The following is a 14,771-nucleotide window of genomic DNA, read 5'->3' as shown; positions in this document are numbered from 1 at the left end:
ACCTGTTAGAATACTATTTGAGTAATAATCTTCAAGTATCTGTATCTGTACTCAAGTATCAAAAGTGATTTTATGATGTTAAATGTACTTATGTATTGAAAGTTAAAAAAGTAAAAGCTGGTAATAAAGAAAACAAGCAGTCATAACTTTGAGAATTATGACAAAATGGAGTGTATATTACATTGAAGAAAAATGAGGTATTTCTTTACAACTTAATAATGATCCAAATTTTCAACATCGTCTGCACTGAATGGGCTTGGGAATAAAAGTCCATGTGGAAGCAACAGTCATACAACAAACATATAGTTAAATCATAAAACAGATTTATTTTCCACTGGTGATTGGAACAGTTTTGCAGATAGACAGATGATGTTGTCCTGCTGACGGAGGCGTCGGATTAGAAAACACTTCTCTGTGTTGATCTTGAGGGAAAACAAGGTGTTTCATTGTAGACTGGTGTGACAGGTGGAGTCTGCAGCAGAATGTGAACTGGAGTAGGAGGATATTTTATTTTCTCCAGGGAACAGTGCAAAACTACAATGGGCAGCTATTAGTGGTGGTGGAAAAAGTCTAACTACTTAGGTATAGTTCGATAACATAATAAGATAAAATGGTTACAAAGCACCAGTAGTGCCAGCCCTTTTTTGGGAGTCTCAACATCATGTTAGTATTATACAGTGGCTTCAAGGACAGTATTATCCCTCCTCTGTGATATGTTGGTACCATCCACTAACTATCCAAAATAAGAAAAGTTTACACAATGTTATCAGTACATTGTAGAAGATCATGGGTCTCTATCTACGATCTCTGGGTACCATACAGAAGCAACACGCTCCTGAGACGGCCAGTTCAGTTCTCCAGACCCAGCAGTCTGCACTTCCACAGGTACACAAAAACTACTAGACAGTACTTCACTTATACAAAAACCCCTTTATATATCGAATACAAATCTTTCTGAACTAAACTTCCAGTGACTAAGCTATTAAATATGCACTTGATATTTTTTTAGTAATCAATTAGTTCTGTTTGGGTTATGGTTGCTTTTAACTGCTTTTTCTGCTTTAAGAGGATACCTATAATTGTGGGATTGCGTGGGCTCAGCCCAGTTGCAAGAGTAAAATGTTAGCATTTTCCATTTCTGCAAACCACAAATATGTTACATTACATCACATTTTTCATATCATGTTAACATTTCCAATGTGATGCAGTATATGAGCTGACTTTGTCATCAGGAGGTGGAGGGCATGGCGACGCCTATAGGGCGAAACAGCTTTTTGGGGTGTTTCTTTTTATTTATTTATTTATTTTTGTTTGTTTTGTTTTACTGAGAAATCTCTGCTTTTCCAGTCCTGACTGTGGCCCAAAAATAATGTATTTTAAGTCAAATGGTTTTTGTGCCTTAACATAACCATACATTAATCCCAGTGTTATTGAAACATAAAGTTTTAACTTATCTGCTACATAATAACGAGCAAATGGTATCAATGGTTTGCAGAAACATATAATGCCAACAGTTTGATGATTGTGTTGGTGGGTTTTTGCAGAGGACAATTCATGGTTTTATTTACCCTGTAATTTCACCCAAATATGACAGTGAACTACAGATTTCCAGCTTTTTGGACAGTTTGTGTTTTGGTGCCAGTGGCTTCCACTACAAATAACAACCTCTTGACTTCTCACAGACTTAAGCAGGTGCCAGTGCTAAAAGGCTGCTGTGAAATACTGTTAAAAAATGGTCTCAAAGTTTTGATTCTCAAACAATTCATGAAGTAGTTTCTTAAGAATAAGCTAGTTAAGAGCTGATTTTGGTCTGAGAAATTTGATTAAATTGGATGCTGATCACTGCCACCAAGATTTAAAAGATGTGTCAAATGTGCAAACAGAACAAAAAAAAGGTTTTTCTCACTGGGACAAACATCCCAGGATATGGAATAAAGTATACAGGTTAAAGTGCAACTCATAGTAGAAACATCACATATTGTTGCATCATTTGCAGCAAACTTTCCCAGCAAATTTCCAAAATAAAAGTGATATCATTGCGGGTAACAAATAAATATTGAGCAGAGCGATCACAAACTGTCTATAAGAGTGATGCTGTGGTTTGTCTGGTAGTGTTATATTGTACTAGGGTGATTATCATCCTATTAAAGTGACGTCACGTCATGTTCCTCGTAAGCTCAGATTTGCGCTGAAGTTCAGATCAGACTCGAATGTCTCAGCAGATGATCTCTATTTGTTTAACATCCTCTTTAATGTTCGCCGCATGCTGCTGCTTTACGTTGTTTTCATCTTCTGCCCTCTTCCTCTGGTCTGCCTTTCTGTCCTCTTCCTCATTTTTCTTTCTCACTTCTTCCTCTTCTCCATTTGAACCTCCCTCTAGTTCTCCATCCATCTCATCTTCCATCTTTGTCCGTCTGTCTCGCAGGGCGCAGGGCAGACAGTTTGCCAGGAAGAGGACAGCAGAGAGACCGAGCAGAGACAGGACAGCTCCAACACCCAGCTCCAGCTCTCGAGCTCCCTGTCCTTCCTCCTCCTCCTCCTCTCTCCTCTCTCCTTCTTTCTCCTGACTCGGGGAGAAGTACACAGCGCCCTCCTCCTGGCTTGGCATCAGCACGGCTCTTTCCAGGTTGTTCTGACTGACCATCCCTCCATTGCCCACCTCGTTCCAGTTTCGCTTCCCACTGATTTTGTCGAAGTATTCGCTGCTCACATTCTCACTTTCATCCTCATCAAAGTTTGATGCATAGACGTCACTGTCCGACTCAACCAGCGTGTCTGAAAAGTCAAAGTCAAACTTTTCACCTTCCTCATCCTCGTCCCCTACTGGCTGCAGGAAGCCCAGATCCAGGTTGACTCTTATCCAACCAGATCCTCTCGCCAGCCTTCTGGTCCCGCCTCCTCCTTCTCCTCCGGTGTCAGTCCAATCCCTGTCATCTTCACTGATAGAGTTGGAGGTTACCGGCTGATCAGTGCAGGTTGAAACCAGAAGTTCTGCGAGCAGTAAAGGCCCACCTCCATCGCCCTGGGCAAAGATGCGCTGGCTAGGGCCGGGCGTCACCACAACCACGGTCTCAGCCAGTGAGGAGAGACGCAGTAGAAAGGGAAGATCGCTGAAGGAGGAGAGGAGGGAGGCGGTGTCGTCACTGAACTGGAGCCAGACGCTGATGGAGGCCTCCTGGGGAGACACAACAGGAGACTGTTACTTTAAATAAGTAAATAAATAAATAACAGCCAGATGTATTCAGGTATTAACCAACTTTTAATTCACAGTAGTTGCTTTAATTCAACTCAACTTCAGGGAGAATCACAGCTTAATTAACTGGGGTTTTTTTTGTTTTGATTCAGCATATCTGATTATATTTTAGAAGAAACTTCCATGTTGTCTCATCTGTGTCTGTTGGAATTTTGATTTTAGGGCTGAAACTAATGATAGTTATCGTTGTCAATTATTCTGCCAATTATTTCTCGAAAAACCTATTAATTATTTGTTTATAAAATGTCTGAAAATGGTGGGAAATGGTGAAAAATGGCGATCAGTGTTTCCCAGAGTGCAAAATGTCATACTCAGTCATGTCATGTTTTGTGTGAACCAACGCCTTTTTTGGCCAGGGGAGTCCGCTAGAGGAAAGGTCAAATTACCACCCAATTTATCAAAATTCAGTCTGCCCTGAATTCTGTGCTAATTCATGACACTGATGCCGAAACATTCACTATACATGAAAAAACTTAGGCTAGGTTAAATGAACAGTTCACCCCAACATCAAAAGTAAAATTTTTCCTCTATTTATCAGATTGTTTTGGTGTCAGTTGCAGAGTGTTGGAGGTATCGGCCATAGAGATGTCTGCCTTCTCTCCACTATTATTTAACTAAATAGCACTCAGCTTGTGGTGCTCAAAGAGCCCAAAAAACATGTTTGAAAAACTCAACAGCACTGTCTGTTTCCAAAAAATCATGACCTGTTTACACAGAACTTAATTCATACTAAAATTAAGGTTCCACTGAGACTTGAACTCAGATCACTGACTTCAAAGTCCAGAGTGCTAATCAGCCGATAAGGACGCAAATAGTGTTTACATCACATGTTCTCATGAGCAAGAGCCTCTTGTCCATGAGTAGATGCACACTTCCCACTGTGAAATGATTTAGCTGGTGTGGTAAGGAAGACATTGATCATATTCACTGTGGTTCCATGGTGTAATGGTTAGCACTCTGGACTTTGAATCCAGTGATCCGAGTTCAAATCTCGGTGGGACCTCAATTCAAAAACAAGAATCCATCATGAAATTGTTCACAACAAGGTCTGTGGATTATCCTGAGTAATCAGGTCATGTTTTCTGGATGGAGACATTGCTATTGATTTTTCTAAATTATCATTTTTGGGTGCTTTGAGCATGAGTGCATCGAGGTACATTAATATTTGTGAGAAGGCCGACATCTCTTTGGCTGATATCTCTAACACAACACTGCAACTGACACCAGAGCAATCTAGAGTAATAAATAGCACCACAGGTACAAGGCAAATAAGTATTTTTGGGAGTGAACTGTCCCTTTAACACTTAAGTTATTAGGATTCATTTTGTCAATTTAAATTAGTGCTGTGAAAATATAGAGTGCATCATTCTTAATTTACCATGTGAGCAATTGTAGTGAAGGTAATTTGACCCCCCAATTAGCAGCTTGCCTTGTGCCGACCATAACGCACTGCTTCAATTTGAATACCTACTTTATTTAAGAACTCAGAGTGTCTTCACTATATGGGATTTTCTGTTCCCATATCATAAAGTGCGTTTCACTCACCTGGTGATGGTTGTACAGGATGTTGTAGGCCGTGACTGTTGTTGTGACGATGGAGGGGTGGGTGGGGCTAGCTTTGAGTGACATGCCGAGGCCACTGACCACCTGCACGGACAAGTCCCCTGGAGTTACAGGGTCAGAGCTCACAGTGACGTCACATCTGCCCAATGCACCATCCCACTGCTCAGAGACAACCTGAGAGAGAAAGCAACATGATGATGATGATGATGAGGCTATGTGAGTGAAGATGACCAACTGAATTGTTTTTCAACTATCACCTACATAGAGTGATGTCTTTCCTGGTCGCAAACCAATCAGGTCATTGCGGGTGCCAAGCATAGCCACGTGAGAGTCCTCTACCCTCAGCCAGTTACGAACCAGCTCCGTCACATCCACAAACCAGTCAGATGAGCCCAGGAGGTGAGTGGTTCTGCTCTGAGAGTCCTTAGCAGTGAACTGAGTCAGGACCTGGATTGAGGAGCGTTGATACACTGGCACGCACCTGAAAACACAGAACACACATGAAGAACTGAAGGCTTTTACACATACACAGATGCACAGGACCATGCTTGTGTCATCAATCCATCTGCACGTTTATCAAAAGCTATGCATAGTAAAAATACCAAAGCTCTAGACCTCAAGAGGCCTTAAAAGTTTGTGAAACGTGTGGTTTCTGACTCTTAGTGGCACCATGGAGCAGTTTTACTTTTCTTTCTTTTTTTTTTAAACCTCTTTTTATTGAGTTTTTTATTGCCTGTAAATATTACCTTTTTGTCTGTATGTTTTTGAATAATAATTTCTCTATTTCCTTTTTAACATGTTCAAGATATTTGTTTAGGTACAAGGTGTAAACCTTCCAAAATTGACTTTGAATATTACATAGACAGTGACAGGCCCAAATCTTTTCTAACTCTAACATCAGCATCACTGCCTGGACCCACCGAATAGAGGATGGGGCCTGTTTGATTTCCAGTTAAGAAGAATAAGATGCCAGGCCAAAGTGTGTCCCTTCAAAGAGGACTTTCCGGTAATGTCCGAGTCTCCAGTGGATCTCTTAATGTATACATTGAAAATAGCCTTTTAAGAGGCTAAACAAACCACAGAGACAACAAATTGGGACTGTCACTTACCCTTTCTTTGTGAATCGGTTCCAGCCATCGATGACATTGAGAACGGGGTCTGCCAAGGACACTCGCAGGGGCACTGAAGGAGCCCACACCTCCACACACACAGAGCCACTGAGCACACCCAGTTGAAACTCCACCACTGCACAGGTGTCACCCAAACCTGACTCACTGCCGTCCACAAAGAGGGTTGAGCAGTCGCTGGACACCTGTGGTTACCATGGAGACAGGCAGACAGCAAGAGGCGAAAACTCCATTTACACTGATTACAATTAACACTGATTACAATTACCGAGCATACCTGTATTTTGTCTAATATGAGACAGATCTTTTGACAGATAGATTTTGTGTTTGATTATTTCGCACCTTGACAGTATTCTCGTTGGTAGAGTGGCATGTGACTGCAGAGGTGACATCTGACACCTTCCCGTCGTGGTTTATAGCCAACACAATGACAGGAAGTGACACTGGCTGGTTGGTCAGTATGGCTGTGTTGATGATGGTGTTACTCTGTGGATAGAGAATTAGAAAAAATATGTTTACAGATCTGAGAGGGTGGATTATAAATATTATGATTGGGATTAAATGTGTGAGTGAGTGGATAAAATACCTCTGTAATGGGAGCGATGCCAAAAATATGTCGATCAGCAAACGAGAAGGTGCTCACTGCTGCTCCGTGTGGTGACAGGTGGTTACTACGCCCCGAGTACTCCACCCACCAGCTGGCAGACACCGTCATGGCAACACCGAAGCTCTGTCTCAGACCGTCGACCGACAGACACAATACCTGCTGGAGTGAAGTGGGACTGCAGTCCAACAGACATCAGAGTGTATGCAGCTAGTATGTGTATATAATACCATGTATATTGACCTTAATACATTTTTATGTGAATTTCTATAGTTTATAAATCAGAGCTGTAAAAGTCTTAAAATGTTTTTTGCAGGGAATATTGATGATTTGATCTTTGACAGCAGTTGTGAGATTTCAAATCAAGGAGAAACACACCCACTTTTAAACATGACGGAAAACCTGGATATAAACATTTTTTAAAGGAATTTCCTAAATATTGCAATGCTGAGCTTTTTGGGAAGGTGGATGAAGGAAAATGGATGATTGAACAATTTCGCCACCTGTCAGAAACTAAAAAAATCCCATTTTGGTGCAAAGAAGCAAAATGAAACAAGTGGATCCAACCATTCCTGGTCCACTTTTCCAGGTTTTGACTTGATACACGACATGTTGGGGCACGTTAATCAGAGTATGCACAGCTACATGTAAAGGGGAGTATTGGTGAAATATTTATTCTCATTAGCCATGTAAACAGCTTAGCAGGTATATTGTCTTTCTCAGAATAAGTACAAAAATGTTTTTTTTTTTCACATTTTAAGTCACAGAATTAGGGTGAAATCAAACTTTAGACCTACTTGTGTATGTATTTGAGTGAGCTGTGTTTGTGACAGACGATGGACACCACGTCGTGTTTGGTGCCTTGGCTTTTCTCCAGGGTCACTGACCAAAGGTCAGAGGTCAGAGTCCTCTGGGCCACCATTGACACCAAGCCTTTCTTCACCTTCAGCCTGAAGACACAGACACATTTTCAATGTGAGAATGTGCTGACGTTTAATGATACAGACTGTAGCGTCGTACTGAAGTCATTTTATGTTTACCTTATGACAACAAACTCAGCAGTGAAGTTGGCTCTCAGGTTTATAGACACTTTGATAGGCTGTCCTATCAGGGTCGGGCCCCTGTGATAGCGAATTATGACCTGGGAGTCCAAGCTAAGCTCCTTCTCTTCCTGCCCGTTCAAACAGGTTTCTTCTTCTTTGGTCCTGCTCTGCTCTCTTTCTGTCTGCTCCTCTTTCAGCGTCACTGCTTTGATATGAATGAGCTGCCTCTGGGACTGATCGGCTCTGTCCTCAACACACCTGAAAGGATGAAACAAGGACATTGACAGATGTTGGAGAGTGATAGACAGAAATCAATGCATAAAAAACAAAAAAAAATCTCTCTAAATCCCACATTCTCTGTAACATACCGTGGCGGTGTCAGCTTTAGGTCGGCCACTGTGTCGGAGAAGGAGTAGTAAAGCTGAATCTGGTTTCTCATGGGAACCCGTCGGTATCTGAGGAACCACGGGACATCCCCCGGTTTGTCTCCTTCAGTGCCTGGATGGTATCTGAATAATAATAATAACAATAATAATAATAATAATAAAAATAACCATAATAATAATAATAATAATAAGACCTTTAAAGACATTTTAAAGTCACTCAGAATTTTATTTTGTAAACTAATTTTACAAACAAGGTTACAAAGTTCTTTTCAGAAAAGCAACAGAAAAAAAACAAGAAAGAGTAAAACAGCAATAAAATAAAAAGCAACAAAAGCACAGTGATCATATATTAAGAGAAAAAAAGGAATAAAAAGTATATAATGGCTGCAGAAGGATGGTTAAACCTAGCAACAGCAACATATTAAATATTCATAAATGCTTTCCTAATAACTGATCTGCCTAAAAATGACGGGCTCCATGCAACAGTTTCATATCCTTATTTCAAATCCACACTCTTACTGTGATATTTGCCTGCATGCATGATTGTTCAAAGTTGGACTTAGCAAACCCTCTTAACTTCAAAAACGTGTTGTACGTCGCTCATTTCTATCTGATAACATGTACATTAGTCGATGCACGTTTACGAGATATGATCATCAGCATAATCAGTTTCCCTACATTACTAAATAAGGCTGCTGGTCTGCTTAATTTGTTGAGCATGTTTCATTCACAAAATTTTAGAATCAAAAGAAGAATTTAACTCTTTGAAGCCTCAGTAGATGAAAACATTATCACTAATTTGTTCTCGTCCATGTTGCATGTCGAAAATCTGTAATCCTCACTGCTAGATACCACTAAATCCACCTAAATCTTACATACTGCTCCTTTAATGATGGCAGTGCACATAAGCGCTGTCACATCATCGGTACTCTGTCACTGTCTTGCTGCATCCCGGCTACCACACTGAAAGCTATGCTGTCAGTGATGAAATCACTTGATGTTAGTGCTGCTGTTCATAGAGCGTTTGAAAGCCTGTCTCTTCATCCAGCATCCACCTGTAGGCTCAGAGCCTACCTTGCCCTACAAGAAAGGTTATCATTGTGTCACCCTGATTTGAGCTTGACGTTGTCTTGTGGACAGTCACAAGGTCAGAGTCAAGAAACCAAATGTTAATTCTGTACATACACTACATTCACATAATCCATTGTGTTGGCTGACTGAAATGAATGAGTAAACTACTGAAAGAAAAAATGATAAACTTTAAGACTTCACCTCAGTGACGGGGAAGTTATACGCTGGTGGTTGACAAGGTTGCCTTGCTGATATCCCCTCCGCTGCCGTTCCCGCTTCTGCACCCGACGACGAGGCTGGATGTTATTGTGCCCGTTGTCTAAATCCTGATTCAACTGGTTGGCGTGTTGATCCTCAAACCAGTCATTGGGCAAGGTCAGAGTTACCACGCACAGCCCTAGAGGAGGCTGGGAAACAAGACGGACAGATAGATGGACGCATAAAAGGACTGAAAGGGTAATTGTGTAATGAATGAGAAGGACAGAGAGAAAACACTTTGGTTGAGGTAGAATCTGGTCCTCACCTGTGTGATACACGAGGCCTTGTGCTCCTCTGTCTCCTTGAAGGCATGCAGGGTGATGCAGGTCCCTCGGGTGTTGGTGTCGCCCCGCTTGTGGAACAGTATCCTCACCCTAAACCTCTTCTGTCCGTCCTTATCGCGCTCTCTCTCCACATGCTCTGAGAGGAGGGAGGCGGACAGAAGGGGAGAGTGAGGGAGGACAGGCTCTGATATGAGCTGTGAAAAGACAAAGAGGTATGTAGCCAGTTAGCTTTAGCAGATTGTGTAGAATTTTAATTTAGCTTTAGTTTATATAGATATTTGTCCTTTGACTTTTACCTGTGTAACTGAGTAAGGGCCAAATGAAGCCTGGAGGCCTGGTCTTAGGGGTCGGCCGGGGAGGGGCACCATGAACAAGCTCTGGGAGAAGGAGAAGGGACTGGAGTTGGAGAAAAGAGGGCCCAGCTCTGCCTGAGACAGAGGGAGGAAGTGCCAGGATGGAGGGACAACTGACATGTGGACCGGCAGGGAGAGAGGGAGAGGGAGCTGCAGGAGGGATGGAGGGACTGAGAGAAAAAGAAAAGAAAGGGTAGCGAGAAAGTGAAAAACAAAGTGTGAGATATTGAAACACATTTGGAAGTCAAGAAAAAATAAACCTTGCTTGACAATGAGGCTTGTTTTCACATTCAAAGATGGAAACACAGTATTGCAAAAGGCAAAATCTAGTATGTAAAGAAAATGTTTGTATCTCAGAAACCCTTTGACCGATTTTGAAAGTTTCTTTAGACAACACTTTCCTCAAGGAAAATAGAAATTACATTACATCAAAGGAGAAGATGTGCTTTTAAGAAAATTTAACCTGGTAATTCAATATTCTTATTTGTTTTCTTATTTGCTTCAATTCAGTTTCATTATTTGTCCCAGAGGGCAATTTGTGTTGCAGCAAGTGTAAAAATACAGAAAAAACACACATATAAGCACATATAATATGACATAAAAACATACAACAGTTGACATTAGGCTGTACACAGGGTGACTTGCATCTATGCACATTCAAGACCCATAGGAGCAGATTAATAAGTGTCCACCATAACTCCATAGGGCCTTTAATAATTCAGAGGGTATTAAATATGACAAACATCTCCTGATAATGTAACCATTTCCAATGTGGTATACATCACAATCAACAGGTCATGAAAGTCAATAATGCAGCATCAGGACCGGCACAATGAAGACTGATGCTGCAGTACAGCTCACAAGTGTAATATGTACTGTTACTGTCACCCTCTCATCACCAATGTAAACATCAATTACAATATGTATTGCTACTATCACTGTAATAATCGACATCAATATCATCAATATTACAAGTACACTATGTACCTGAAAACAATATCTGGCAGTACTTATTATATAAAGCAGAGTATTTTAATTGTCTTTTTGTAAAAACAAACAAAAGAAAATACAAAAAGCAAACCAACAATGGTTTCATGCAAAAGTGAGATGACTGAGACAGGAGAATAAGTTTGATGGCATCTGGTGGACAAGTGGAGAACGGAAATTAACAAGTTTGGACAGGTGAGATACAACAACAACAACAACAACAACAACACATGTAAGCAGTGCGAAAGTTGAAATGAACATGAACAATTTTTAACAGATACATAATAAGTTGACCTCTGTAAAAGTCAACCCTACTGAGACACTCTCTACCTCAGACAAAACAAAAAATCCAATTCACATTGTAAAGACTCACCTACTATGAAAATCCAAAAGAACAGCAGGGTGCTCACTCTTCTACTCCACCACATGCCGGCCCAGCTGACATCTGCCATCACTACAGACCTGATGAAACACAGCAAACAAAGTCAAAATTATAATGCATTCAGTATTAACATCCTGCTGCAGTGTCAGTGTAGGAAACGCTTACCATCTTACTAATTGAGAAAGTTGTGGTTACAACTAATATTACTTATAATTTTCAAACAGAGGCCAATAAAAAACAAACAAACAAACAAAATCAAATGCTCTATTTTGCTCACTGAGCGAATGGCCCTACAAAGAGATGATCCAGCATCGGTATTTTGAGAGTAAAGAGTAAAGAGTCTAAAAAAAAACTGTATTAATTTCACACTAAACCACCTTAGACACAAGGACACTAAACCAGCAAATCATATTTTACAAGTCAAAGTCTCCTGTAAACACACACACACACACACACTCATAAACCTCAGCTGGGTCAAAGTGGGTTAAATTCAAACACTGTGTGTTTTGCACAACATCAAAGATCAGACTGCAGAACGTACAGCTATATATATAAAATGTGTGTGTTGTGCACATGTTCCCAGAGGTCAATGCAAGCCATGAATAGATTATACAATACAGTATTTAAACACACACACACACACACACACACACACACACACACACACACACACACTCGTGTATCTTGTACATCTATCTTTATGCATTCCCTAGCTCCTTAACTAACCTTAATCAACACAGCTGAATGCCCAACCCTAACCCTTACCCTAACATAAAACCCAGTCTAAATCCTCAACCGGCCTAAGTGTCCTTACTCTGTGATTAAAATGACATGGTCCTTACTATGTAACAAGTACAAGAACACACACACACACACACACACACACACACTCACACAGTCCTGTCGTTTTACCCACCTGTATCAGTCTGTTTCAGCTCCAGATTACATCTTTCCATCGAGGCATTTTTAAGCAGGTTGCTCCCTCTGTCCTCACTCAGAATCACACCAATGCTTCTAACAAGAATAAAAAAAACAAAAAACTTTGCAACAAAAATGAACTATTAAAAATTTTGTCCCTCTGGCTCTTCTTTACTGTTCTGCTGCTGCTGCGAACCTCCAATCTCTTTCTGACTCTCTCTTCCCTCCCTCACTGTGCCGGATTCATACAATACAGATTTATTCGTTTAAACGGTAAATAATCCTCTCAACATCACGCTCTCTGTTATGTCCCTTGCCCCTCCCCTTCTTTATGATCCCATGATTTTTTCTTATAGGTTTTGCTTCTCTTCCTCGCCCCTCCCCTCTGAGTTACTGTTTTTGTCTGCCCCTTTTCCCCATCCCTGGATATTCAAGAGAGAAGACCTTGAACTTCTGACCAATCTAAACCACTCCAAAATGACATCTGGCTTGATAACCACCAACTGCCAATCATTTCATGTCAGATGATGCTCTGGCACAGCTTCTACAGTCTTCTGTTTTACTTTATATACAAAAAAGGGACAAATGATCAGTAATTTAATTGCAGTTTTTTCAGTATGAAATTTTGAAAGTCACAACATAACGACCTGAAAAGAGAAGTATAGATCATGCTCCAAATCTTTTCTATCCTTCATCTATCATATCAGCCCATCATATCAGTCCATGCATGTGTGTGTGACAGCTGTGTGTGTGTGTGTGTGTGTGTGTGTGTGTGTGTGGTGAGAGTGGTAATAGAGCAGCAGAAGGGGCTTAGGGGACAATGGATCTGATACAGAGAGCAGCTTAACAGAGGAGAGAGAGAAAAAAGTGAAAATAAGCATAGAAATTTCATTAAACACCACCTACTTACACTGCACTCCACATTTTCAATACAGTTTGCATTCATCCAGGGGTGGTCTGTTGATGTTATATTATCTTAGATTGTGTTAACATTAATGGGGAATTAGGTTGCTGCAACAGCAAATAACTAAACAAATCGCCAGAAAAATGTTGCCAGTGTACATTTCTGCAAACCATGGATACGTTATATTTGTATGTAATTATGTAGAGGATGCACTGAACCTTTCCTCACATTTTAACTGCACTGTGGTTAAAGTTTGGTTAAGTTTAGGCAAACAACACTGGTGTCCAGCCACTTAATGCAGTCCACCAGCCCGTTCTCATTCCCAGGTCGTAACATAGCGCCACTTCATTAATCATTATGTTTACATGATGTTAGAAAAAGTCAAATTATTGTGTCGGTGCAATAAAACTGGACTTTTAAAATATATGTTAACATGTTTGTCTGACTAGAATCGAACTAAATCTAATTTCTCAAAATTGGACTAACATGCCCAGATAATGCAATTGGAAGTCAAGCTATTTTATTATGTAAACACCTTAGCTGGACTTAAACTGGACTCTGCATTCTGCATGTGCTCCTGGTTGCTGGGCCAGCTGGTTAGTGATAGGATATAAAGGCTTCAAATTCTCATTAGTAAGGGCTGTCTGACGGCAAGGTTAAGCAGTGAAAACATTCAAAATATAGCATAGGCTACATTCAGCGCTGTTTGATAATATGTAAACGATGTGGCAGTTTTCTTCATTGTACATAAATCGTTCTGACTGTGATTTTGTGAATAGCATAGACTCCACCTGTTGTGGCAGAATCGGACAATTATCGGATCAATTATCCTCCAGTGCATATATACTAGGACAAGGGCTGTAGTCAAATGAAATGGCCTAATTGAACTATGACTGTAGCTCGACTAAACTGTGCATGTAAACGCTCTGAGTGCTTTTGGTGCTATAGCATGATGCCAAAAGGCACCTTTTCTTAAGCATGAAATGCTGCTGGCAGCTGACAAGACTGGTCACGATGTTAATATACTGTTGGCCTACACTGTAGATTTTCTTTCCTTTGACATTTCCTCAATTTAAACAGACCTTATATTGCACGTTCATGCAGACCTAATTTAGGTAATCATTTCATTTGCTCAGTGACCTGCTGCAGAAAACACTGACAATAAAACTGGTAATTCCTTAACACCGAAGCCTCAAGATCATCTGTCAATCAAACTTTGACGCACACCTTTTGATATGACACAGTTAAATAGATGATACCATTCATTATTCAAACATCCATGTTTTTACAGGAACACTAGTGAATCCATTCTAGGTAACTGCAGAAACATCACATATCATTGTTTCCAAACATCCTCTCGCATCAATCTCTATCCTGCCCAGAGGGCTCCTTCTTCTTTCTGTCTTTCCTTCATCCATAACTTGACATTTCTTCATCATCCTGTATATGTCACATGCTCTTCTATTTCTCTTTCTTCTCCCCCTCTCCCTCCATTTCTGTCCCCCTGCATCAATCCCCTGGTGGATAATCTGCAGCTGTAATCTGCAGTCATCTGTCATTGTTTCTCTGGATGGGACATTTGCAATGAGGCCAGATTATCATCTCATACCGTGACCTGACCAGCGGAGGACGAGGCAA

General features: G+C 40.7%; 1 protein-coding gene and 1 non-coding gene across 2 annotated transcripts; one reads left to right on the top strand and one right to left on the bottom strand.

The window, feature by feature from the left end:
* Positions 1-1,987: 1,987 nt before the first annotated feature.
* tmem132a (transmembrane protein 132A) lies at positions 1,988-12,357 on the bottom strand. The gene is made up of 14 exons (XM_042484315.1): positions 12,228-12,357; positions 11,303-11,391; positions 9,886-10,112; positions 9,571-9,783; positions 9,249-9,454; positions 7,959-8,099; positions 7,588-7,848; positions 7,345-7,497; positions 6,530-6,725; positions 6,286-6,429; positions 5,926-6,128; positions 5,078-5,297; positions 4,799-4,990; positions 1,988-3,175 (listed from the first exon to the last, which is right to left on the bottom strand). Exons 2-14 carry the CDS (start codon positions 11,379-11,381, stop codon positions 2,216-2,218), a joined length of 3,195 nt encoding a protein of 1,064 aa, XP_042340249.1. The 5' UTR covers positions 11,382-11,391; positions 12,228-12,357; the 3' UTR covers positions 1,988-2,215.
* On the top strand, positions 4,185-4,256 carry trnaq-uug. Its single transcript has one exon. It is a non-coding gene; the product is annotated as a tRNA-Gln (tRNA).
* Positions 12,358-14,771: the final 2,414 nt, after the last annotated feature.

This window comes from Plectropomus leopardus, chromosome 4, assembly GCF_008729295.1.
Source record: "Plectropomus leopardus isolate mb chromosome 4, YSFRI_Pleo_2.0, whole genome shotgun sequence".
Lineage (NCBI taxonomy): Eukaryota > Metazoa > Chordata > Actinopteri > Perciformes > Serranidae > Plectropomus > Plectropomus leopardus.
Note: the sequence above shows the minus strand (reverse complement) of the source record. Positions and strands in the feature narration are given on the sequence as shown.